This window comes from Mustela nivalis (assembly GCF_964662115.1).
Source record: "Mustela nivalis genome assembly, chromosome: 9".
NCBI lineage: Eukaryota > Metazoa > Chordata > Mammalia > Carnivora > Mustelidae > Mustela > Mustela nivalis.
In genome coordinates this window covers 112,105,231-112,130,250 of record NC_139028.1, presented here as the reverse complement: position 1 = coordinate 112,130,250, position 25,020 = coordinate 112,105,231, and the positions used below count along the sequence as shown (strand labels likewise).

General features: G+C 61.4%; 2 protein-coding genes across 3 annotated transcripts in view; one reads left to right on the top strand and one right to left on the bottom strand.

Annotated features, from left to right (window-relative positions):
* The first annotated feature begins 1,687 nt into the window (after positions 1–1,687).
* Positions 1,688–7,702, top strand: RCOR2 (REST corepressor 2). 2 transcript variants are annotated; one of them, XM_082748222.1, is made up of 12 exons: positions 1,693–2,527; positions 3,311–3,367; positions 3,677–3,757; positions 3,982–4,034; positions 4,121–4,282; positions 4,418–4,542; positions 4,643–4,712; positions 4,789–5,004; positions 5,347–5,424; positions 5,561–5,618; positions 5,751–5,980; positions 6,076–7,702. In XM_082748222.1, the coding sequence occupies exons 1-12, from the start codon at positions 2,401–2,403 to the stop codon at positions 6,391–6,393; spliced, it is 1,575 nt and encodes a 524-aa protein (XP_082604348.1). In that variant the 5' UTR covers positions 1,693–2,400; the 3' UTR covers positions 6,394–7,702. The 2 variants fall into 2 exon arrangements, with proteins under 2 accessions (XP_082604349.1, XP_082604348.1); XM_082748223.1 differs by lacking the exon at positions 5,751–5,980 and having other exon boundaries at positions 1,688–2,527.
* Positions 7,256–25,020, bottom strand: part of MARK2 (microtubule affinity regulating kinase 2) — a 58,281-nt gene continuing 40,516 nt past the window's right edge. Inside the window, 17 exon segments of the mRNA XM_082748189.1 lie at positions 7,256–9,487; positions 10,165–10,209; positions 13,328–13,585; positions 14,233–14,394; positions 15,491–15,588; positions 15,872–16,050; positions 16,325–16,457; positions 17,667–17,779; positions 17,856–17,955; positions 18,065–18,184; positions 18,881–19,117; positions 19,758–19,814; positions 20,040–20,110; positions 20,221–20,286; positions 20,589–20,637; positions 23,417–23,470; positions 23,634–23,813. Coding sequence (XP_082604315.1) covers positions 9,127–9,487; positions 10,165–10,209; positions 13,328–13,585; positions 14,233–14,394; positions 15,491–15,588; positions 15,872–16,050; positions 16,325–16,457; positions 17,667–17,779; positions 17,856–17,955; positions 18,065–18,184; positions 18,881–19,117; positions 19,758–19,814; positions 20,040–20,110; positions 20,221–20,286; positions 20,589–20,637; positions 23,417–23,470; positions 23,634–23,813 — 2,283 coding nt within the window. The 3' untranslated portion in view covers positions 7,256–9,126.

The window sequence follows — 25,020 nt, the reverse complement described above, 5'->3', positions numbered from 1 at the left end:
GAGGTCTGGGCCCCGTACCCTCGCTAGGTATTAGCCCAGAAGGAAGGCAAAGGTGGGGGGCAGGGGTCCAACTGAAGCCCAGCCTAACTGGAGGCCCCGGGGTGGGCAAGACGGAAGACTCCATCGTATGGGAGAGGGCAGCCCTCCCAGCCAGGAGGGGGTTGGAGGTGCAGGGCACCAGGAGGTGGCACCTTGCCACTCAGGAGGGGTCAGGCTGGGAGCCTCTTTTCATCTTGGAGCAGACCCCCTGAAGTCAGACCTGCCCTTGGCCCATTTATTCTCCTCCTTTGACCAGACCTCCCTCCCCACCCTGGGGCTTGGTGCCCAATCCATGATTTAAGAGGAGGAAAAAGGCTCCCTAGGTCTGGACCGAGGTGTGGCGGGCTACGTGGCCGCGGGCTGGGTGGCCCCATGTGGCCCGACAGCGCCGCAGCCGGGTGGGGTGGTGCCTGACTTGCCTGGACTCCTCCCAGGAGCCCCCAGGACCAGGAGGCCCCAGCCGGGTCGTGGCCCGACCGCAGGACCCCGGCCGGCTGGCCGCAGGCTGCGGGTGGGGGCGGGGATCCCTGGCTGGGCCCCGGGTTGCTTCTAAATTTAGGAATCTGATTACAGAGTGGCCGAGAAAGGGAAGGGAGAGGAGGGTGCTAGCGCAGGATCGGCTCGGTCTGGGCACAGCGGGGTGTGCCCGGTGGAGGTGTGTCTAGGAATCTGGGGCTCCGGGTGGGAGGGGCGGCAGGCGGGGGCTTCGGCCTGTGTGAGCTGCAGCACGTGCCCTGGGCGGCAGGGACCGGCACGGGCGCAGCTCGCAGGCTCCGAGCCGCCGCCGGTGTGTGCGCTGGCTCTTTGTGTGCCTGGCAGGGTGGCTGGGTCTGGCTTTGAAAGTCTCTGCCCACCCCCTCCCCCATCTCCGTCTGTGCCGCTCTACCCGCTTCCCGGTCTGTCACTCTGCCCGCGATGGTCCTGGGGGAGGGGGAATGCTGCTCCCAGCTGGGGTGACAGTGAACCCAGTGGGGAGAAGACCCGGCTCCTCCCACTCCCTGCGGTCCAGACCTTCCCCTACACCTCCCACTCCCCAGTCCTCGGCCCCTTATGCCACTGTTTTGGGGTGCATTCTGCAGCAGTTAAAGGGAACTGAGGTGACCCCTGGGAACCCACAGATGCACCAGAAGCTAGGCTTGGGCCCAGTAGCTCTTGGAGGAATTCATTCCTCGCCTGTCCGGCCTCCCATCCGCTCTGGCCCCCAAGGGCGCAAGAGGGAGGGGGGTCCCCCTTGCGGAAGGGGGGGCGGGGAGTTCCTTGGCAGGAAGGGAAATGGAAGGAAAAGCTGGGCTCCACCCGGGCGGGCGGGCAGGCGGCCTCAGGGCCCCGGGGGCAGGCGGCAGTAACCCGAGCCCACTGGTGTGCGGGACTGGTGTGCGCGTGGGTGGAGCTGACCCCCGGCTACTCCTGGGGGGCAGTCGGGGTCTCCCCTCGGGGGCAAGTCGGGGAGCCCCGGGGCCCCGCGGAGGGAAGCGCTCTCCACCCGGGCCCTGACCCCACCCCCTGGAGGTCTAGCCCCGGCCCCCAGGCCCCGCCCCCCGGGCCCTCCCTCCCACCCCAGGGCCAGATGTTCAGCTGGCGGAGGCATCGGCTGGGGGAGGGGTGCTGAGGCCGCAGCCGGCACTACTTCCCTGCCAGCAGCTTCATTGTGTGCGCGAGGAGCGAGCGGCGGCGGAGAGCGGGCGGGCGAGCAGCAGCCCGAGCGCGGCGGGGAGAGCGAGCGCGCCGGGGTGGGTGCGAGGCGGCGCCCGCGGCTGCGCTCCGCCCGCCTCCCGGCAACTCTGCCCAGCGCGGCGCGCCGTGCGCGCCGTCCCGCCGCCACCGCCGCCACCGCCACCGCCACCGCCGGGACCCCGCCGTCTGCCGTCGCAGGCAGGGGTCTGGTCGGGACAGGGGTCCCCGCCCGGGGACGGGGGCATCCCGGTGCAGTCGAGAGGCGTGCAGCCCGCGGGGGGCGCCACTTGCGCCGCAGCGCCTGCCCGCTCAACTGCGTGGGCGTGAGGGCGTTGGGGCCCCGGGGCGCCCCGAAGGCAGGGTGCCCCGACTTCTCCGGGGGAGCCCCAATCCCGTGGAGCGTCTGGAGCGAGCGCGTCCCAGCCGCACCGGACCTTGCGCTCATCCCCCGCGTACCCCACTTCTGCACAAACTTTTCTGACGCCCTCGCCCGTGGGGGTCGCGGAGAGCGCGGAGCTGTCCGCAGGGCTCCCGCCCCGCGGGACCCCGGCCACGCTGACCTCCTGCCTCTCGTAGCCTCAGTGGCGACCTCTCCAGGCCGGGCCGGGCACGGCACTCGAGGCGAGCGCGGCAACCACCGCGGCTCTCCGAAGGCTCCCGCGCCCCCCGGGGCAGCTGGGCGGGGTAATGCCCTCGGTGATGGAGAAGCCGAGCGCGGGCTCCGGGATCCTGTCCCGCAGCCGGGCCAAGACGGCGCCCAACGGCGGACAGCCCCACTCGGAGGATGACAGCAGCGAGGAGGAGCACTCGCACGGTGAGCCCGGCGGCCTAGGGTTAAAGGTGCACCAGCACCGGGGACGCGAGTGGGGCGGGGGGAGAGTTGCCGACCACGGGCGTTTGCGACTCGTGTCTCCTGCCTCCTAGGACTGGAGCCTCTGGCTGGCTTCTTCCCCAAGCCCCGGGGTCTGCCGGCTCGGGGAGTCTGGAGGCTGGGCCCCTAGCTGCCGAGGAGGCGGCCCTGCCCACCCCCGCCCTGCCCGCCCTGCCTGCCCTGCCCTGCCCTGCCCTGCCCTCAGTCTCTGAAGGACTCAGGCAGGCCTCCTTGGCGCAGTTTGGGCGGCTCATACCTTGCCACCTTACGGGGGACTGAGGTCTGGCTGGGGCAGGGGCTGGAAAGACACTTCCACACTGAGCTGTGAGGCTCATGTGGGGAGGAGCCTTGGCTTCCCTGCAGGGCTATGGTCCAGGTCTAGGGGCAGCAGACCCCCCTCCCCACCCCCCCCCCACCCCCCGCCAGAACAAAGGGCTCTACTTGGCCTGGGCTCTAAACTGGCCCCTTGTCCCCGCCACCACCCCGCCCCCCAACCACCTCCACTATGGGCTATGACTAGGCAGGGTCTCTCATCTTCCAGTTTCTTCTGTGGCTGAGGGTAACTGAGGGGAAAGATCAGGGAAAAGTGAGCCTTCTAGAAGGTGAGGGTCCTGGGTGGTCTAGAAGGAGAGCCCCGGGCCAGCGCCCACCCCCCTCCCCGCCACATCCTCCTGTCCTCCCCCCCTCCCTCCCTGGAGTCCTGACTGCCTCCCCCTGGCTCCACAGACAGCATGATCCGCGTTGGAACCAATTACCAGGCTGTAATTCCGGAGTGCAAGCCTGGTGAGTGGCAGGACAGGCTGCGAAGGGAGGGGAGCGGAGGGCCCCTGGCTTGGCCCTGAGCCCCACCTGGGGGAGCCCTTGGCTGGTGCCCACTGGGAGGACAGGCAGGCAGGCAGGCAGGCGGGGGTGGGTAGCCCGTGGCATGGGCTTAGCTTTCCTGCGCTGCCTTCCTGTCTGGGTCTCTGCCCCTTCTTCCCTTCTGGGCCTCACCTCACAAGCCCCACTTCTCTGCCACCCTCTGGCCACGGGTCCAGACCAGCGCTGCTAGGCTGAGCCGAAGGTCTTCCCCTTTCTGGTCTTGTGTTTCAGAGAGCCCAGCCCGCTACAGTAACAAGGAGCTGAAGGGGATGTTGGTGTGGTCGCCCAACCACTGTGTGTCAGATGCCAAGCGTGAGTGGGCAAGATCCCGGTTCGGTCACATCCTTGGGAGCTGGGGGTTTGGGTTCATGCCAGTCAGTTACTGGGCTGGAGGCTTAGGTATGTGGGTTCAGCCCCTGCCCTGGGACTCAGGCTCGGGGGCCCAGCCCCTGGGGGCCTCCCTCCATCTGGGCAAGCAGGCTTGGGTCGGGAGTGGTAACCCCTTCTCCAAGACCGGGCCCCTCCCATCCCTGCAGTTGACAAGTACATTGCGATGGCCAAGGAGAAGCATGGCTACAACATTGAGCAGGTGAGCCTTGGCCCCGTGGGTATCCGGGGTGGGGATGGGACAGTGCTGGGGGCAGCCGAGCTGAGTTGTTCCCTCTCCCGGACCAGGCGCTGGGCATGCTCTTGTGGCATAAGCACGATGTGGAGAAGTCGCTGGCCGACTTGGCCAACTTCACCCCGTTCCCTGACGAGTGGACCGTGGAGGACAAGGTGCTGTTTGAACAGGCCTTTGGCTTCCATGGCAAGTGCTTCCAGCGGATCCAGCAGATGGTAAAGCCCCTTCGCCCCAGCCAAGTGTTCCTTAGCCCTTCTGGTTGTGAGGAGGCTGCCCCGGCGGGTGGGTGCAGGGTGTGGGGTGGGCCCCGGGTGTGGGGTGGGCCCCAGCCTCTGGCATTGTCCTTCCAGCTCCCTGACAAGCTGATCCCCAGCCTGGTGAAGTATTACTACTCGTGGAAGAAGACCCGCAGCCGGACCAGCGTGATGGACAGACAGGCTCGGCGGCTGGGGGGCCGAAAGGACAAAGAAGACAGGTGGGGGTCTTGGGGGCCCCGGGGTGGGGGCACACTGACCCCTGGGGAGGGGGTGGCCCTGGCCTCTGCCTCACTCCCTTCCGGGCCCCTGTGTCAACAGCGATGAGCTTGAAGAGGGCCGGGGAGCCGTTAGTGAGGGAGAGCCGGATGCTGGAGACCCTAAGAGAGAGGTGAGGTCTGGCCCTGCCTACCTGCCTGCCCTGTCGCTGGGCTCCACACCACCCACCCCTGTCCTTTCCCTTGCAGCCTCTACCCTCTCGGCCCCTGAATACCCGGCCAGGCCCCGGGAAGAAGGAGGCCCAGGGGTCTCAGTACCGTCACCACCCGCTGCGAACCCGACGTCGCCCACCCAAGGGCATGTACCTGAGCCCCGAGGGCCTCACGGCTGTGTCAGGAAGCCCAGACCTTGCCAACCTCACTCTTCGAGGCCTTGACTCGCAGCTCATCTCCCTCAAGCGCCAGGTGGGGGCTTGAGAGAGGAAGGGGCCGTGTGGAGGGGGTGGCGGGCAGCCCAGGGAGCTACAATTTTGGGGACAGCTGGGGTGCAAGGGGAGAAGTCCAGATGCCCCGACTGCCTCTGCCGCATCATCTAGGCTTCTGGGTAACTGGGTCTTCTTTTCTGGGCCTTTTGAGGAAACTCCTCTGGTCCGTAAGAGGGGGACAAACCGCGTGGGGCGGGAGGGGTGAGCTGGGTGGTGGGTGGGTGGCCATGAGCCGTGTTGGCGCAGTCCAGCCGTGGCCAGAGTTGGTCTTGGTGGCCTCTCTGGCAGGAGAGCTTGATGGGTCATTGCTTGGCCTTCTCAGGTACAAAGCATGAAGCAGACCAACAGCAGCCTCCGCCAAGCGCTGGAGGGGGGCATCGACCCACTGCGCCCCCCAGAGGTGAGGGGGCTCCAGGCCTGGGTGCAGCCGGGGCTACTCCCGTGCTGCCCACGGGAGCCGAAAGGGGAGCTCTGGGGGGGCAGGGCCCTCTGTTTGCATAGTTTTGAGTTCAAAGGATAAATCCTCTGCTCTCCAGGCCAACACCAAGTTCAACTCCCGCTGGACCACTGATGAGCAGCTTTTGGCCGTACAAGGTGGGTTAGACTGCGGGGGGGCGCGTTATGGAGAGCCCCAGGAATCTTTCCCCACCCTCCAAGGACCTGGGGCAGAAGGGAAGGGAGGGGTCATGGGGTGTTCACACTTGGCTGCGCTCTGGACCCTTGTAGCCATCCGGAGGTACGGCAAAGACTTCGGGGCTATTGCCGAGGTCATTGGAAACAAGACCCTGACCCAGGTGAAGACCTTCTTCGTGAGCTATCGGCGCCGCTTCAACCTGGAGGAGGTGCTGCAGGAATGGGAGGCCGAGCAGGATGGGGCCCCCGGAGCCCCAGTCCCAATGGAGGAGGCTAGGAGAGGGGCCCCCTTGCCGGCCCCAGCCCTCGAGGAAGACGATGAGGTGAGGGGGCTGAGAGTGAGGGTTGGGACCGGCTGTGGTCTTAGGTGGGGGCGAGGCTGTGCTGGAACCTGGTCTCCCCTTCTCTCACCTCTCAGGTGCAGATCACCTCCGTCTCAACGTCTGTGCCCCGATCGCTGCCCACCGTGCCGCCGCCGCCGCCGCCGCCTCCCGCCTCGCTGTCCCAGCCGCCGCCGCTGCTGAGGCCGCCTCTGCCCACGGCGCCCACCCTGCTCCGCCAGCCACCCCCACTCCAGCAGGGCCGGTTCCTCCAGCCCCGCCTGGCCCCCAACCAGCCCCCACCACCTCTCATCCGCCCTGCTCTGGCTGCCTCCCGCCACGGTGCCCGGCCTGGCCCTCAGCCCCCACCCACCCTGATTGGAGCCCCCCTGGAGCCTCCGGCACCCTCACTCTGAGCCCTGAGGCCCTCTACCCTCCAGAGGCTCCAGAACGCCGTTGCTGGCCATCCTTGGACACCTCTGGCTTCACTGAGGACGGAAGGGACTCGAGCTCTTGGGCAGGTCTTTCAAAGTCCCAGAGCTGCCAGTGGGCACAGTCTGGACCTGTGGGCTCTGCAGGATTCTGGCAGTGGAGTCTCTCGGCGCCCACCCCAGCCAGGGGCTGGGGCTCAGGGGCCTTCTGAGCTGGCCTGAGGGTCCTTGCTCTTCCTGGCTGGGGCTGGAATGGCTGCCTCCTAGTCTGCTGGGGCTTGGCCTTTGGGTCTGGCCCTTTGTGTAGAGGGGGTAGTGATCTTAGCTTGGGGGATGGGGGAGAGGACAGCCTTGGCTGTTCTTCCTCTTTCCTTTCTTTTAGCAATAAAGTCCGGGTGAGGTGGGGAGGGGGCTGGAGGGGGGAGGTGGGCAGAGAGGTTCCTTCGGGGCCGGAGTGTGGCAGAACTGGATGGGCAGCTCTCCTGTCTTCTGGAGTCTGCTGAGAAGTGCTGAGCTCTGAGGGTGCCCACTGGACCCACGGCCTGAAAGCTTAGAGAAAGGAGGGCTGGGAACATATGCAGACATGGGTTTATTTTTCAATGTTTTTTAAAAATAAATAAAATCTTCCACGTTCACCGAGTGCTCTCTCTTCCTTCAGTGTGGACTGCCCTGGGCTTTGCTTCCTGTCTGTGCCCTGAGGATGGGAGGGAGCAGCCACCCAGCACTGGCCTCCCCCAGGCCCCAGACAGGAATCCATTCTCTCCTGCAAGGCTGGCGGGCTGAGCCACATCTTGCCCAGGGGGACTGGGTCCCTGCCCGGCTGGGAGAAGAAACAGGAGGAGGCAGCTCAGATTCCAAACATTCTCTTTATTACGTGTTTGATCCAGAGGAGAAACTAAGTGCGGGTGTGGGAGGGTGGGTGGGGAGGGGCCACCTTGCCTGGGAGCCCCTCCATGGGCCACCACCCCCTCTGGGAGCCAAGCCATGCCCTCCGGCCCCTCAGAGCACCCGGGCTGTTCCACTGGGCAGGAGGGGTGGGGAGGGAGGAGGAGGGAAAGGGAGGGAGGGACGGAAGGAGGGGGAGCCCTTGGTCAGAGCCTGAGCCCAGAGCCCGGAGCCCGCAGCCGGGGCTTGGGGCAGGAGGGCTGAGGTTGGCTATGCCCCTTCCTGGGACCCTAAGGGCTTGACTTGCCACGGAGCCTGGGCTTGGGGGGGTGGGGGGGTGATGAGTAGGAGTGGAGTCATCATAAATCAAAAAAAAAAAATAAAAATAAAAATAAAATAAAAAATAAAACCCATCACAAAAAAATGTACAACTCAGGTGAGGGCAGGGGCAGCCTCTGTGCAGGACCCCCCTCCCCCAGTTTCTCAGGAACAGAAACAGCAGAGAAATAAATTAAGGGTTGCAGCGGCCGCCACCAGCCAAGCGCCCATAACCAGCCACTCCCACGCTGGCCGAGGAGGTTAGCAAGCTGGGAGTCACTAGGCCGATCTGTCCCCCCACCCCCGGGGGAGGGCAGAGGCTCCCGGCCCCCCGCTGCCCTATCCAGCCCCCCACCAGGCGGCTGTGGAGGCCCTGGGCAGTGTCTCCTGAGAGGAGGGGCGACAGTGTCAGGAAGAAAAGGCAAGGCCGGGAGATGAGTGGTGAGGGGAGTCACTGCTAGGGAACTAGCTGGTGCCCAGATTAATGCCAATGAAGGGGGCAGGGGAGAGGAATGGCGAGGGGCTGTGCTTTCAGACAAAGGCTCTCCCATAACGGAGCGCCCAGCATCCCTGTTCCGGAGACTAGCAGCCCAGGCGGCCCCCTGGGGGCCGAGGAGCCTATCTGCCCTGCAGTCCCCTCCCCTCTCCCAGTGGGGGGGGTCAGCCCCCCGCCTTCTGCCCAGGAGGGGTGGGAGAAGATGGCACAGACTTTTGAGGAGGGGAACAAAAGTCCCCACAGCAGCTTGTGGAAGGAAATGCCCAGCTCTGGGGAAGGAGGGGCGGAGGGTACAGTGTGGGGGGGGGCGGAGCCCCGAGCCTCGCCTGCCAGCCCAGGGCAGCCGCCAGCACCCCCCCACCCCCGACCCCCCCACCTCAGGGCTGCGCAGCGCCCCGCCCCTGGCCCCTGGCCCGGCCATCCAGGCCTCCAGCCCTGGGGCCTGAGGTCAGGGGAAGGCCACCTCTGGTGGTTTGCTTGGAGGGGAAGGGGGGAAGGAGAGGGGAGAAGCCCAAAGTGGGCCTGGCGGAGGGCCTGACAGGGAACTCCACCACTCTTGCCTGAGTGTCCCAGCCCTGAGCCGCCCTCCCGGGAAACCCCACAGATCCAGTCTCGACTGTCCCAATGGGGCAGGGAGGAAAGGTGGCCGCTGGGATTTTTTTTTTTCTTTTTTCTTTTTGGTAATAAAAAATTTCTTGGTTTAGGCGAAATACTCTGTGCAACCGCAGTACCGAGGGGGAGCCCTGCCCCCCCAACCCCCTCCCCTTCCTTTGCCTCCTGTGGGGGAGAAGGGGGAAGGGGGACTTTCCGGGCAGGGGTCAATGTTGGGGGGAAAGGACCGTCTCCTGTCCCCCCCAAACATGGAAGAAAAAAACCAAGAAGGGCGGGAGGGGAGAAGTGCCAGCAGGGGGAGACAGGGCAATCCCGACCGCAGTCTCGCCCGGGTGGGTGGGAGCCCGGCCCCAGCAGCTCCGTCCGGCCGGCCCGCCTCCGGCGCCCCCCCGGCTCCCGGCAGCCCGTTAAAGCTTGAGCTCGTTGGCTATTTTGGAGGCAATGTTTTTGAAGGCCATGGAGGTGCCCGATATCCGCTTGAATCGGACCCCGTTGAGAGAGAGCCGCGGCAGTTTGCACACCTCCATCTCCCACTGCACGAAGTTCTCGTGGCCCGGCGCCCCGTGCATGCACAGCAGCATGTACTTCTCGTGCAGCTCGCTCTGGCAGCTGTTCGCGTCCAGCACCTTGCGGATCTCCCGCATCATCTCGTTGGGCTCCATGGAGCTGGTGGTCTTCATGCTCCACGTGAAGCGCAGAGAGCGCGGCTTGGCCTCCCGGAACTCCTCTTTGTCCTTGTCATTGCCTCCGCCGCCCACCACGTGAGGTCTGCAGAGAGGCCAGAGGCAGGGGGTCAGGGCGTGGCCCGGGGCACCCTACCCACGGGAGAGCCACCCTGGCAGCCGGCCCCCCCACCGAGACCAGAGAAGAGCACGGAGGGTGCCCCGGAGGCGACAGTGGAGGGAGGGAGCATCAGACCTGGTGTGGGGGGGAAGCAGAGGGAGGGTGACAGGGGTGGCTAGTTTTGTGACCTCCGTCTCTCAGGGAGGGCAGAGAAGGGGAGGAGAAGCCAGGCCCTGGCAGGGGAGAGGAGGGGAGGGTGACATTTCCATGCTTTTCTCTGAGGAGCAGAGGGTCGGGGAGGAAAGGAGAGCACGTGCTCAACAGCCCTGAGCGGTTCACAGACGGGACAGAAAGCAGCGGCTGAGGTGCGGAAAGAGAGCTGGTCGATGGGGAGCAATCTGTAGCCCCAACCACCCAGCCTAGGGCTCCTGCTTCCAGAAGGCACCGGAGCTGAGGAGAAGGGCCCACAGCTACTGCAGCTGGGACGTGGGGCTTCTCTGAGGAAAGGGAGGCCCCGGGACGGTGGGGACAGGGCAGAGCCATCAGAGAAGAGCCGGGGGGGGGGGGGGGGGCGGGGGGGGCAGAGAAGGCGGAGAGGTGCGGGAGGCTCGTGGCAAGCCCGGTGGCCCGGGCGGGGCTGGTGCCGGCTCCAGCCCTCTCACCTGAGCGTCTCCACTCGGTCTTTGCTTTCAGGTTCATTCAGGTTCCTCAAAAAACAGAGCGAGGGAGAGTTTAGTGCTGGGATCTCTCGCTCCTTCCACCGCCGCAGACCCAGGCGAGGGTGGGTCTGGTGAGGGGCCGCCGGTGGGTGAGCGGGACCCTAGCTCTGAGGCCACTTGCCCGTCACCTGGCAGGCCACCACGGCCCTGCAGCACCTCACACCGGCAGCAGCCGGACTGTCCCTCTGCAGCAGGGAGCCCAGCGCCTGGGGCCTGTCCCTCCCCACGCTCCCAGAGACAAGTGCTGGGGAGGCGGAGCCTCTGGTCCCGGGGAGGAGGGGGGCGCGGGTGTGCAGGCGCGCTCCGAGCACGCAGCCATGGCACGAGGCCGCTCCCCCGCCAGCCCACAACCAGGGCCTCACACCGTGGATGGGTCTTCAACACCGGTACCCGCGGGCCCTAGGGCCGCAGTCCTCTTGAGGGGAAGGGGCTGGGCTGGGGGGGGGGGACACGTGGTGTGTGTGAGGGGGTCAGAAGGAGGCCTCTCTCAGGAGGCTCAAAGGGCTGAGAGCTGGAACAGTGAGCAAGCCTGGGGCAGGTGCCTGGAGATGGGGTGTGGGGGGGAAGAGACGCGAGGCCGTCCGTGGACAAGCCCGCCTCCCCCATTCTTTCAGAACTCCCCCTGCCTGCCAGGCCGCTAGGCCATCTGCTTGTGCAGAAGGGAGGACAGAGGGCAGGGCAGGGCCAGCACCTTGGGACGGTGGGTGGGGAAGAGGTCTGGCCCCGCTGAGCGGCTTCTCCAGCTCCTGGCTGGAAGACGGGTGCCTGGAGCCGGGAAATTGGGGGCTGCAGAGGAGGGCAGGGAGGTGCGGATGAGAGAGAGCAGCGGCAGCACATGGAAAAGGAACACAAAGACACAACAGACACACGAATGCACACAAGCACGCTGCGAGCAGGGAGCCCGGGCTGTGCCGGGGAAGGAGCCTGCTGCTCTCCCCAGCCCCACCTGGTCCCTGCCCTGTGGGTGGAGGCGCCCAGCAAGGCAGGCCCCCACTAGGGCCTGTGAGTCAACAGCCAGCCATGCAGTGAAGAGCTGGGTGGGGAGCAGTGGGTGGGAAGGGGAAAGCCTAGGGACCCTGGCTTGGCCGTTAGTCAGTTGGGTCACCGACGTGTCTGCCAGGTGTCCTAGCCCCGGCACAGAGCCGGGGCTGACAGTCTTGGGGAACCAGTGCTCCCAACCCGGCCCTTGGTCTTCAGCTTGGTATTCATTCGGCCCACCCAGGCTTCCAGAGAGGGTGAGGATAAGGCTGGAGGTGGCAGAGCCGGGTTCTGGCCTAAGAAGGGAGATGCCTGAGCTGGGGTGAGGGGGATCTCCCACTGTTGCCAGGGCTAGGAGGCAGACGGCCCCAGCCCTAGAACATCCCGGCCCCTGGCTCTCTGGAGGCCACAGTCCCTATCCAGAGAACATGGGCCCAGAGAAGCGGCGTGGCTTGATTCGTCCTGATCCTGCGGGAGGCAGGAGGTGTGCTGGGTGGGGGTGGGGGCAGGCCTAGTTCTGCAGGAGCTGCCAGAAGGGGGTGCTGTGCCCACTCCTGAGGCAAAGGCTCCTGAGGGCCTGGAAGCGTCAGACTGAAAAGCCTTGGGACCCCGGCGTCCCTGTAGCACCTCCAAAGTCCTGCTGTCCCTAGGACAGGGGCGAGCTCACAAGGCCCTGAAGTGTTCAGGGGACCAGAGAAGGGAAAGACCCAAAGACCCAAAAGGAGAGCCCGTCCCAGATGCACTTGCAACCCTCCTGGAGCTCCTTCACAGCGCATGCACAGATGGGGGAAAGGGCCAGGGAAGAAACCCAGGGCTACGACCAAAACCCAAACCTGGGGTGGGGGTGACGAGACAATCTTAAAGGGAGAATTCCCTGAGAAGGTCCCCTGTGCCTCGGGACTGGCCCCTCATTTTCAAAGTCACCTGCCCTGAGTGGCCGCCCGGTCAGAGGCAGTCTTCATCCCTTTAAGATGGCAGCGAGAGGGCCACACAGACGCGGTTAGCAGAGGGAGGCAGGAGCAAGAGCCAGAAAAGGGGAGTTAATGACGGAGGTAGGACAACAGGACACAGACACACACACACACACACACACAGAGGGCTGAACGCCTACCTTCTGGCAAACCTGAAAGACAGATTTCTAAAAAAACAAACAAAAAAAGACAAAATAAAAAAAGAAATAAAAAAAAAAACCAACAAGACAGTATGTGGATAAGCAGGTGGGGAGTGGGCTTTATAGGTTCGAGGGTCACCCCACGTGGAAGAGCCGCTCAGCGAGACTAGAGTCCTAGACGCCCCGCCCTGCCCCGCAGCCCTGCGCTCTGGGACTGGAAGGGCCAGGGCTTTGGCTCTCCGTCTGAGTTAAGAGCAGCGGGAAGGGCGGCGAGCCTGCTGCTGCTTCCCGAGCTCCGCTGAGGTGGGGACATAGGGAGCATCCTGCCAGGCGCGATGGCTTGGGTGCATCCTAGGAATCAAAGCTGTCTCTTCAGGGCGGCTGGGGCCCAGGTGTGAGAAACCTCATGAAGAGAACCCCCACCCTGCTCGCCACCTCGGAAAGCGTCCACCCACGGGGCTGGCTGCGAGGGAAGAGGCCAGGCTGGCCCCCAGCGGCTACTTCATTTATGACAGGCCTTCATCTTGGCGAGCCCTGGGGAGGAGGACGCGGCTGACGCCGAGGGAGCGACCGCAGCTGGACCTAGCCAACGGGGTCGGGGGGAAGGAGGTCAGAGGACCAGGAAAACTCTCCTTGCCGGCCCAGCCTGGCTCAGGCCTCATGACTTTGCAGCTGCGTCACCAAATATAAGTTTCCATGGGAACCCAGGAGAGAAGAGGGGGGGCTTTTATTTTAGCATCTGAGTTCACACTCTCCTAGAGAGGAGGCGGCACTGGCCATCTGCTCTCGGGCCGGAGAACGAGGGCTGCGTACAGGAGCTAGGGAGAGCCTGGGAGGGACACACGGGTCTCGGATCGTGAGATGCTGACAAGCACCAGTTCCTTAGGCTTCCCAAGGCCTCTTCTAACCCCAAGACCCAAGCCTCGTGTCGGCAGTCCCCACCCCCACTCCCAGGCAGGTAGGAGGGCCTGGCCCTATTCTCTCTGCCACCCTAAGCGCCTCCCCACCCCCACTCACCTGCGTACAAACTTGGAAGTGAATTTGCTGAAGATGCTCCCCGAGGCCCCCCGCCGGCCCTGGCTATTGCCAGAGGGAGAGGCTGGGGTCACACCATAGGGCAAATTCTGCTGGTCCCGCACCTGCCGGAGCTGTCCAGCGTGGAAGGTGCTTCGACTGGACACACCCCGGGGGAAATTAGTTCGGTCTGGGGCTCCACCACTGCTGCTGATGTTGTGGGCGGAGGGGGAGGCGACAGGGACACGCTGGGGGGCTGTGCTGTGGGAAAAGAGGTGGGGGCGGAGGAGAGGTGTCAGGGCACAAGCACGCCATTACCACCGAGCACCTGCAGCGCCCCGGGCGGGGGAAGGGGATGCTAGGGCAGAGGCAGCCATCACGGAGGACACAGAAGGAAGGGGTGTGACCACCGAGGACACCGGCAAGGAGGACATCTAGGCGGAGGTGGAAGGAGATGGTTCGGGGGAGGGAGGGAGGCAACGGAGGATGCGTGTGTGGAGAGCAGTACAGGCCGGAGAGAAGTGGCTCCTGGGGAGCTAGGCGCACTGGAACCTCAAGGGGACAATGCTGACCAACCCTCAAGGATTGAGTCCCTTTGGTGCTGACTGTCCCTGGGGTCCTAAGGAAGTCCAGGAAGGCTCAGAACAAAAAGGCTTCCTTCTGGAGCCTCGGGGCGGCTTCTTGCATATCTGTTCTGAGAGGGAGAACTGGAGGAAAAGAGGGGCATTAAGCTCTTTTTTTGTTCTCTCTACTTCCTGACTGTAGGGGACAGAGCCATTTCTTGTGGCTAAGATGCCAAGAGCAGAGCAGCACCCTGGGGCCGGGGCAGGGGGGGGGAGGATTTTTGGGGCGCAGGGGGTGGGGCAGGCTGAGGGCACCCGCCGCGCCAGCTGCCCCAGCACACTTGCCTAGGCCGCGGCACCTCACAGTTACTGTCCGTGGGGGGCAGCCCAGTGGCCTTGTTGGGGTGCACGGAGGCCGACATGGATTTCTGGTGCTGGCGGGGCCGGGCCGCAGAGACCGCGGCGGAAGCAGAAGCCGTGGAGGCCCGGGACCCTGGCATGGTTAGGCTAGGAGACAAAAGCAGCGAAGAGGCCTGGGTTAGGGGTGGGTGGGAGGGGAGGCAGGAGGTTAAGGTTAGGAAGCAAGGGCAGGGCAGAACGGTTGGGGGTGAGGGGTGGGGAGCGAGCTTCGGCAGGTGCAGGGCAGGTCAGGTCAGGTCAGGTCTGGGGAGCAGCAACGGGACTCCAGTCAGAGCAGTGGAGGAAGGCGGGACTGGGAAGTGGAGGGCGGGTGAGGAAAGTGAGGCAGGCCAAAACCTGGGGGAGGAAACCAAAAGTGCAGGAAAGCCGACAGGAGGTAACTGCCTCCGGGTTGCGCTGGTCTCCTAGGAATTCTAAGAACAAGGATGTTTTGCCGACAGAAAGAGCAGGGTGTTGCTAAGGGGAATTTTCAGTAAGCTCAGAAAAGAAGGAGCCAGGAAGGCAACACACCAAGAGATGCTGGTGGTCGAGGCTAAGGGGAGATCTGTTTGGCTAGGCCCAGCCAGGGTCACCCTCAACACGTACACCCTTCAGGTGGGCAGCTCAGGGTTCTGCTCTGAGCTGGGGACCCCCAAGCAAAGCCTCAGGCGCTGACGCCGAGAGGAGCACGGCTGCCATGCCCTGGCTGCAGTCAGGAACCAAGAAGGCAGGGGCGCCCCCGGGCTCAGTCAGAAGGGGTGTGACTCAACCTCGGGGTTGTAAGTTTGAGCCCCAAACCCACTCACGGGGTGTGGACATTGCGTAGATAAGTAAGTAAACAACAACAGCAGCAATGAAAGAAAGAAAGAAAGAAAGAAAGAAAGAAAGAAAGAAAGAAAGGAAGGAAGGAAGGAAGGAAGGAAGGAGCCAGAAGGCAGCCGAGATGACCATGGAGTCTCCCTTGGTCTGCCCACTGCAAGAAGCAGTCCCAGGAACACAGGGGAGAGGACACGGTGGCAGGGGTAGGGGGGAGTGGGAGTGGGGGAAGAGCAGGGGGAGGTGCTGGCGTGTGGACAAGCTGGACTGGACAGAGCCAGGACGGAACTCCAGAGAGCAGGGCGGGGAGGCGGGGCTGCCGACGGACGTCACTGCTGTGAGAGAGGGCTCAGGGGCAGCGTGGTGGGCAGGGCCTGGGCCGGCTCACCTGTCTTTGCCGTTCTGGATGGAGGCCTGCCCAAGGCTGGCCCTCTCCAAAAGCGGGGAATTCCTGCTTCGATTTGTGCTGGTGGAGAGGACGCTGTTCTGTGGGGAATAAAGGGCAGAGCTGTATCACAGAAAACCAAAGTGTTCTTCTGTTCACAGAACCGGCTTCCCCTCCGCCTTCCAGCAGGAACAGAAGAGTAGAGAAAGGAAAGGATTCTGCTTTTCCTCTTGGGGGTAGGCTTTCCACAGGAAGCAAAAGTGGCCTGGGAGCTAAGACCTGGTGGGTGGCCAGATGGAGCTGCCGGGAGGGCAGACCCCACCGTAGGAGGGGGGCGGGGAAGGGAGCAGGGCTGGGTGGTGGCGGGCCCCGAGGGACGCTCACCGTGGAAGGGGTGGGGGTGGTCTTCTTCCTCTCCAGGCCGGGCAGGGGGCTGGCAGGCACTTTGGCTGTGCTGCTGGCCTTCCGCCCTGCCTCCCGGTCTTCCTCAGGCCGCTTATTCTCTGCGTTGTTACTCTGCGTCTTCTTAGAGTAGGAATTAGATGTGGGAATGGCAGGACCAGCTGTGGGCCAGAGGGGTGACGGGAACAGGTAAGGGCGAGGGGCCCACCGAGTGGCGGCCGCGCACACGAACGCGTGGCGCTCTCCTAAAAAGTCTTGCCAGCAACCTGGCAAACCCCAGGTCCCAGAGGGTGAGGGAAGTTCCATGGCTCGGCCTAAGGCTAACAAGTGGCTCAACTGGGACTGAAACTCAGCGGTGTCATCCCCAGCCCCCAGAATCTGTGCCCCTTCAGGAGAGGGGTAAGCCCCCACCTGCAAGTCCTCCGAAGCACTCACCCTGGTCACTGAAGCGCCGCTGCTTGGGGTTGGCCGAGACACTACGCTGTACCTTGTGGGAGGGGGAAGGGGCACTGCTGTTGGTCAGATCGGCAGAAGGCCGGGGCTTCAAGGTGATGGTGTCGCCCTCCAACTGCAAGCAGAGGCAAAGGGGGGCACAAGTCATTGGAGATGCGTGCGGATGGACCCAAGGACACACCACCCTGCCCGACACAAAGCCACCCCACACTCACATGATAGGCCCCTGCAGGACCCAGGTGTACCTGAACACTCCAGGAGACACATACGCCCTGACATAGATCCTGACAGAGCCTAAGACCTCCCCCGCCCAACACCGGCCCCCAGCACACAAAGGACCCCCCTACCACCATAGAGGGATAAGCCTGTGTGAAAGTGTGAACACACTTTCACACTCGGAGAGCACACCCTCCTGCCCCTGGCTAGTTACCTCCCAAGCAGGCTAAGGTGAGAACCGAGAGTCCAACACTACCAGGCGGGGAGCAGGGAGACGAGTGCATGTGGGGACACGCAGATGGTGAGCGAGACCCCACTCCCACACACACCCACAGACTCACACACAGGCATGGTTACCCAGACGGGCAGAAGAGCAAAGACGAGGCCTCCAGATGAAGAGATGGAAGGACGGACATACATGCACACAGATATACACAGCCAGACAGAAGCACTAAGTAGAAGCAACACAATGACTCAAGATTCCTATAAAAAAGGCACAGAGACCCACACACCCGAACACCCAGAGGTGGACAGTTCCAGATGCCGAGGGACACAAACACACGGAAACAGACAGAAAGATTTCTAAATCAACAAAGAACTGATCCTGGGGCGCCTGGGTGGCTCAGCCGTTTAAGCGTCTGCCTTCAGCTCAGATCATGATCCCCGTGTCCTGGGATCGAGCCCCATGTTGGGCTCCCTGCTCAGCGGGGAGCCTGCTTCTCCCTCTTCCTCTGCCCCTTCCTCCCCACACTCGTGCTTGCTCTCTCTCGCTCTCTCTCAAATAAAATCTTTAAAAACCCAACCATGCCAAACCAAAAAAGACAAAGAACTGATCCAGCCTAATCAACACAGACGGGGCCAGATCTACTCACCCACACGGGAACCCAGGCCCAGGCCTAGACCCCACCAGCTTTCTTAGTCATTCTGTGACAGAGACCAGTGCAAGCAAAGGCCAGCGAGTCTCACCCACCAGTGCTGAGGCTTAAAATTCATCCATAGAGAGCACACCTACTCAGAGAGGAGCTGCTGCCCTCCACGGCTGCCAGAAGCACGGGGGTGCTGGTGACAGCAGAGCTGGCCGGCAGGGGACAAAGCAGGGGACACACACCTCGGAGCTCTTGTAGCCCAGGAGCAGGTAGGTGGCCATCACCTCGTTGTACCTCTGGCCCACCAGCGAGTCCTGGATCTCCTCCCGTGTGTAACCCATGGACACCATCAATTCTGCAAGGGGGGGACATACGGTTACAGGTGGTCCCGGGTCTGAGGGAGTTCAAGTTCACAGCTTGCAGAGCCTCACCTGTCCGCCGGGGGTCCTTGTAGTCAGGGAGCGGCTCCACGTAAGGCTTTAATTCATCATCTTCGTGACCCACATTCATCCATCGATCTTTCATGATTTGCTGGGGAGCAAAAGAAAGGGTATGGACAGGGAGGAAGGGGACTGAGCTTGGAGGTGTCCCTGGGAACATTCCCTGGACTTTCCAGCCAGCTGGGCTCCAGGCTGCTCACCTCTAAAGTGCCTCTCTTGCTGGGGTTGAGAATGAGAAATTTCTTAAGCAGGTTTTCACAGTCCGTGGACATGTAGAACGGAATGCGGTATTTTCCCCTCAGTACCCGCTCCCGTAGCTCCTGGGTAGGAGGCAATTTTATTATTTTATTATTTTTAAAGTAAGCTCTACGCCCAACATGGAGCCTGAACTCACCACCCTGAGATCAAGAGTTGCCTGCTCTGCCAACTGAGCCAGCCAGGCGCCCCAGCAGGAGGGAAATTCAAATCACCCCAGGGCCCAGGGAAGAAAGCTAATATCCAGGCTCCTGAGAGCTGAAGGCTGACCAGGCAGACATACCTGAGACACAGCAGGAGGCAAGAGTCTGAACAAGGCAGCCCACTAGAGAAGCATTGGGGTCAAACACCCTGTGCCCATTAGCCTGACCAGCCCGAGGCCTGCCATCCCCGCGCCTTGGAGGAGAGAACGGACACACAATTTATCCCATCCCTTGAGGAAAGAATGGAGGCCATGACACTGAGCACAGAAGGCCCCGTGTCTGCTGCTACCTTTAGCAAGCCCTTCTCTGAAGCTCTGGCTTAGGGAAAATGTAGCGGCAGCAAGGGTTAGAGAGGTCAGGGGGTAAGACCAGAGGCTGAGAGGGGAAATGAGAGACAATATAAATGATCTAAGTCCCAGGCACCCGGCTGTCTCAGTTGGCGCAGTGTGTGACTCCTGATCTCGGGGCTGTGAGTTTGAGCCCCTTGTTCAGTGTCGAGGTTACCCACAAATAAAATCTTACAAACAAACGAACAACTGAGTGTGCACTTCACTCCACCTTGAGGTTCTGTCCGTCAAAAGGCAGGGATCCGCTGACCAGTGTATACAGGATGACTCCCAGGCTCCACACATCTACCTCGGGTCCATCGTATTTTTTGCCCTGGAAGAGCTCTGGGGCAGCATAGGGGGGACTGCCACAGAAGGTGTCCAGCTTGTTCCCAAAGGTGAATTCGTTGCTGAAGCCAAAGTCTGCAATCTTGATGTTCATATCAGCATCCAAGAGCAGGTTTTCTGCCTGGGAGATAAGATGGAAAATGTCAGGACCGAGCGGACGACAGTAAGCCAGGGACCCCGAAGGACCTGACGGGGAAGGGAGCACAAACAGGAAGCCATCCTCAGTCTCGGGACTTTCTCCATCAACTCCAGGGCAGGCCCCCAGTGTGGGGAGGCTGGGCTGGAGGAGGGCAGAGCGGGCTGGAGGGGCTCTGGGGGCTCCGCTGTATCAGGCTCGGGTTGATCGCAGCCACGTCTGCCTGGACTCGGGCGGCCAGGAGCCTCTGAGGCATTTCACACTCGAGCATCTCAGGGAGAGAGCTGAGCGAGCACGCGCCCGCTGTGGGTCAGTCACCGTTCTGCCCTCGGTCAGCGGCCAGGCCGCCTGAAGGGCCAGCAGAGCCTGCCGCGCTCCCCGCATGCCTGGCAGCCCCGGAAGGTGACGTGCCTGGCAACGATGGGGCAGCGGCCCTCTGTCTGCCCGTTGGAATGAGATCTAAGGCCAGTTGTGAGGCCTGTGGCAGAAGCAGCCCAAGGGGCTTCCTCATCATCTCTGAAAAATTAAAAGCTCGTGTTTCCTTGAACACGCAGGGCCAGATGGTTACATCCTTGCCGACCCCCACTCCGACTCAAGAGACATGGGGGACAGGAGCGAGCCTTACCTTTAAGTCTCTGTGAACAATGAACTTCTGGTGGCAGTACTGCACAGCAGACACTATCTGAAAGGAAGGAAGGACGGTCAGCCCAGCGGCACCCAAGGCTGGCGGACCTGGGACCCGGGAGCTAGTTTTGCACTGCCACAGCAACAGGCAAAGCCCGAGGGACCCTCCACAGGCCACTCAGAGAGCGGCAGCTCCTTCCTACGTGCCGAAGCCCAAGGCACAGAGGCGCAGAGGTTGGGCGCAGAGGTCGGGCCCATATTCCGCAGCAGGAGCCGCACCCACCTGGCGGAATTTGGCTCGAGCCTCTTTTTCTTTCATCCTGCCGTGGGCCACCAGGTAGTCAAACACCTCTCCTGCAAGACACAGGGTGGGGTCCAGGTCGGAGCCTACTGGGGCTGAGGGACGGGGACGGGGATGGGGGATGGGGGTGTGTGCCCACAGGAAGGGGCAGTTCCACACCTACCTCCGCTGGCGTACTCCATGACAAGGTACAGAGTTTTCTCAGTCTCGATCACTTCAAATAACTTAACTACAAAAGAAAAGGCCAAGTCACAAGTCAGAGAAGAAGCAGAGGGCACTGTTAGGACCCCAATCTGAGCAGAGGCAGCCTGGGACCAAAGCCCTCACCCTATCCCCCACGAGAGAAAGTTCCTCTCGCAGCAGCCACACTACTCATCAGGACAGCCCAGTGCACCAGAGGCACAGCTGGATTTTGAGCTGGGCTTCCCCAGAGTCATTCGCAAGGACTCCAGAAAGCAGCATGCCCTCGGGGAGGAAGAGAGGCCGTGCTGTGGGGGAAGGAAGGAGGGAAGGAAGACATCTTGTTCTCACCTATGTTGGGGTGATTCAAAACCTTCATTATTCTTACTTCGCGGAATAGCTAGGAAAGAAAATACCAAGGGTCATGCTTGCTTAACTTGCTTCCCTTGGGTTCCCTCCAAACCGAGCCACTGTTAGGATTCTTCTCCCCAAAGAGAAAACAGGCAGAGAATAGAAAGAGGGCAGCTGTCCTGGTCATCCAGGCCTGTCCCTGGAGGCTCAGAAGCAGGGGAACGAGAGCAGAAGCAGCCGCAGGAGGAAAGCGGGGTTCCAGTGACTGGTAGCCTCGGGTTCAGCATCTGGATAGACCAGCCACGTGCCCTGTTGCAGTCTCCCCAAATCCAACCCCCAAACAGCAGACGGGTTTGGCCGGGCGCCTTTGAAGGAGGGAGTGTGAGCCCCTGTACATGAATATTCAGGACCAGGACTGTCACTGAAGTTGTGACAAAACAGACTCCAGCTTGGTCTCTGTGTGTGTGTGTTGGGGGGGGGGGGTTGTTTCTGAAGGGGACCCCCTTCATCTTCTGATTTACAGAAGTCAGAGGGCTCTGCACTAGTGGGCAGGCCCTTCTCCCCAGGCCTCTGGGGCGGTGACAGAAGCCGCCGCTCCTATATATAGCTGATGCCAATTTTAATCAAACCCACCTCCACACACTCACGCTCTCTTTGTGAAACAAAATCAGGGACTCCAAACCATGTATTTCCATAAAGAAAGATGACAGAAACGAACTCCATCCCCCCCTGCGGGGGCCAGAGGACTGAAGGTGGGGTTTTGGTAACTTCCAGGCCTCACCATTTGCACAAAGAGCAGAATTAGTTGTTTATATTTTGTTTGGTTTGGTTTTTTTGCAGGAAGGAGAGGTCTGGAGACCTAATTCAGGATACAGTTTATGGAATCAAATGAGCATGGTTTTTCCCCTTAATGAGATCCGAGAGCTTCTGTGAGGTGGACATGAAACGGAGAAGAGACAGGTTTTCCAGTCTTTGGGAACTGGATTCTGAACCTGGCTCCCTTTTCTTATTAGAGCCCAGGTTTCTCTTGCCTTCTATCCTGGTCCAGCAGCTGTCTTGGATGAAGAGGCAAAAAATCCTGGACACCACCTCACGGGTGGTAAGCAGCAGTGAAGTAACACTGAAATGGGGCCAGAGGCAGTGGCCAGGGTTGCCCCCAATCCCATGCAGTACAGACACCCCCACTCCCACCCCGCTGGGGTCCTACTGGCCTGGGAGAACGATAGAGTTTTCTGGACTCACTGAGAACCCTGGGGGATAGATTCTTCACTATTGTCCTCTTTACGGATCACTGCTGGGATCAAATTTAAACAGAGTGATTTGGCCAGCGTCAGACTGGCCTTGGTAACAGTGTGTGTTAAAAGGCTTTTAAAATGGCTACATTTGTCTGGCATTGGTGCCTTCCAGCCGGCTGGTCAGGAAGAGGCAAGGAGAGAAAAGACACAGGAAGTAAGACGGCCTGGCCGACTGTGGCAGTGACCATATGGCAGGGTGGCCTGCACCGGAGACCGGACGGCTCACACCAAGCTGGCTTCCATCCCGCACGGGCTGAGCCAACATGTCGAGGAGCCCTCTTTCCCTTCCTTCCGGAAAGCTCTAAGCAGGAAAGCCCTGGTGATGACAGTAGTGTTTCCTGTGAACCAAAGAACCTTGAGGGGATCCCAGGGCTAAGAGAAAACAGGAACCACTCTGGTTTTGGCTGCCAGCATGTCAAGGCACCTGAACCTCCACCCTGCTAGTCCAAGAGTGCCTCTTCCCCAATATCAGCCCCTAGTCCCAAGCTCCTAAATCCCACTGCAGCAGTCACCGTGAGCCTATGGCCTCTCCTAACTCAAATAACACAATGTAGTCGTGGAAAGAAAAATTCAGCCCGCCTCCTGATAGAACTAGGTGAATCAAGGTCAAGAAATCTGAGCCACGGTCAGGGGAGTATGAGGGCACCAGGAAATCCGACTGACCTGGACGGGGACAGCTAACTCTTTGGGAGCCAGATGGGAGACCTTCTCCTTCCCCTAACTGCCAGAGCCCAGGATGAGGGGAGAGGACAGAGTTTCCAGTTCGACATCAACCTGTCACTGGCAAGCGGTCCCATTCTGCGACCGAAGCCTCCTTTTTGCGTCCCCACCAGTTCTTCATAGCTTCCCGACCAGGGGGTATGTGTGCCCATCCGAGCAGCTAGCTAAGACAGACCTCAGTTTCTCACTGTAAGTCAAGGAGGGAAGAAAAAGTTCAACCTCACCTACATGCAAATGGCTTAGACTTTTAGCCAAGAGGAGCCTAGAAACGAGAAGGCAGATTGGGAGTACCTGTCCTTCACCTATACGAACTGTCACAGGCTCGAAACTGTGGAGTTAGCTTCAAAAACCCTCATCTTCCAGACTCACATCCCTAAAGTGTAGCTGGCACAAATCTGGTGGCAGGGCTCCCTGCCGCCTATCCCTGTACGTCTAGGTCTAAAGCCACTCCTCTGGGTCATTCCAAATCTTGGAGTCACCAAACACATGTTTCTAGTAATGGTTACCAACCCAGGGCTGGCCACAGGCCAGAAGATAACAAGATGCAGGAAGTAGGTCAGATAGATAGGCCAAATGGTGGGGAAGGGCAGAAAGACTAAAAAGAGCCAGTGCCTGGGGCCAGGAAGCCCACTCAGAGTGGTCAACATGTGGATCTGATCAGAGCCCCACAGGGAGCCCCACAGAGCAGCAGGGACAGTGAAATGACCTGAAATTTTTTTAATTAAGGATCCAAGGAGAGGCCCACCTGGGTTCAGTAAGTCACTGACCCCTACAGAGAGGTTTAGAAAAGAACAGAAGATGCCATGTGCTTACCTTCTGGAGGCTGGAGGAGTTGAGCTGAGTCTTGTCAATGATCTTCACAGCTACCTGCGAAGGAGACAAAAGGCCCGGACTCGGTCTTCGAGCAGGCTGAAGCCGGGACTCAGCTCTCCCTCCCTTTGCCTCCTCCCTCTCAGCACTTCCATTCAACCGGGATGGCATCTCCGCCTGGGGCAGGCGTCCCACCGCGCCCCACGCCCCCGAAGCTCACCTCTTTCCCGGTCAGGATGTGGCGGGCCAGCTTCACCTTGGCAAAGTTGCCCTTGCCGATGGTCTTAAGAAGTCGGTAGTTGCCGATGTGGGGCTGCTCGTCAGCAGAGGCGGCTGAGTTGCGGCCCCGCAGCATGTTGGACTTACTGCTGGGCTTGGGGTCGAGGTGTCCCAGGGTGGGCTGCAGGGTGGAGACAGGCACACGGTCCCGGATCCCGCCCTCTCCGTGCCCGCACCCTTGCCCTTAGCTCTCCACAAGAAACGCCAGAGTGCTGAGAAGAAGGGGTGGACTGCAGGGGGCTGGCAGGCAGGCAGAGGATCAGGAGGAGGAGGGGGAGGAGAGGAGAAATGAGCCAGTCTTCACTCCAAGAGAGCAGAGTGTCCGGTCCAGGGCCAGCGTCCTATGGGCGCGGGAGCTCAGGACCTGTGCTGTCCCACCACCGCCAGCAATAACCCACCAGGCCCTGCGCCTCCTGCTGGCCGCCCGCCGCCGGCTCACACTGGGGAAAGGGGGGCACGGCCAAGTCCCAGGAGCCCAACAATTAGGAAGACTTCAAAGCCACTCATCAGCACCCAACACTTCACCGTTACTTTTACTATCTATCGCTTTACATTCATGAGTGGTCGATCCCGGTGAGAAGGGAGGCTCACGAGGGCAGGCGTCCGTCATTTATTCACGGACATCCTCGCACCTACACGATCGGAGCTACGGCCGATGCTCATGAAACCTGTGCCGCGAACGGACTGGGCGACAGGGTCTGAGCAAGGCGATCGTCTGCCCTCAGACAGGCCGTGGCTCGAACGAGAGAGTGTGACAAAGCAGAAAGAATGGACGCGGTACTGAACAGATGCAGAAACAGAAAACACAAAAAACCGTCCGACCCAGATGAAAACACACGTTCCCACAAAGACATGTGTGTTCCTGAGAGGGCTACACAGAGTGGCTATGCGAGCCGGCAGCGCTGCTCCTCGGGGCACACCTGAGAGAAATGGAGCGGACATCCGACTCGAGGTGGTAGCAACACCCCACGCTCGCCGGAGCCCCAGAGTAGAAACCATGTGAGTGGCCATGAGTTGACAAATGGAGAAACACACTGTGGAAAAGCCACAGTGGAATCGTCGTCGGCAATAAAATGCAGTGACAACCTGCTACGACAGGGAAGGATCTCGAAAACGGGACGCTAAGTGAACAAAGCTGGTCACAAAGGACCATATATTGTATGATTCCATTTATTTGAAATGTTCAGAATAGGCAAATCCATAGAGACAGATTAGTCTGGGGCTGAGGAGGGTGGGGATTTAGGGGTGACGACTAAGGGGTGTGGGGTTCCCTTCCGTGCTAACGAACGTTTCCTAATGAGCTGCTGGTTGTGGTGACAGCTACATCG

Coding starts and splice junctions, on each gene's coding strand:
- RCOR2 (XM_082748222.1), top strand. CDS start 2,401: ATGCCCTCGGTGATGGAGAAGCCGAGCGCGGGCTCCGGGATCCTGTCC. Junction 4,543..4,642: donor CGAAAGGACAAAGAAGACAG/GTGGGGGTCTTG, acceptor CTGTGTCAACAG/CGATGAGCTTGAAGAGGGCC. Junction 5,425..5,560: donor ACCCACTGCGCCCCCCAGAG/GTGAGGGGGCTC, acceptor TCTGCTCTCCAG/GCCAACACCAAGTTCAACTC.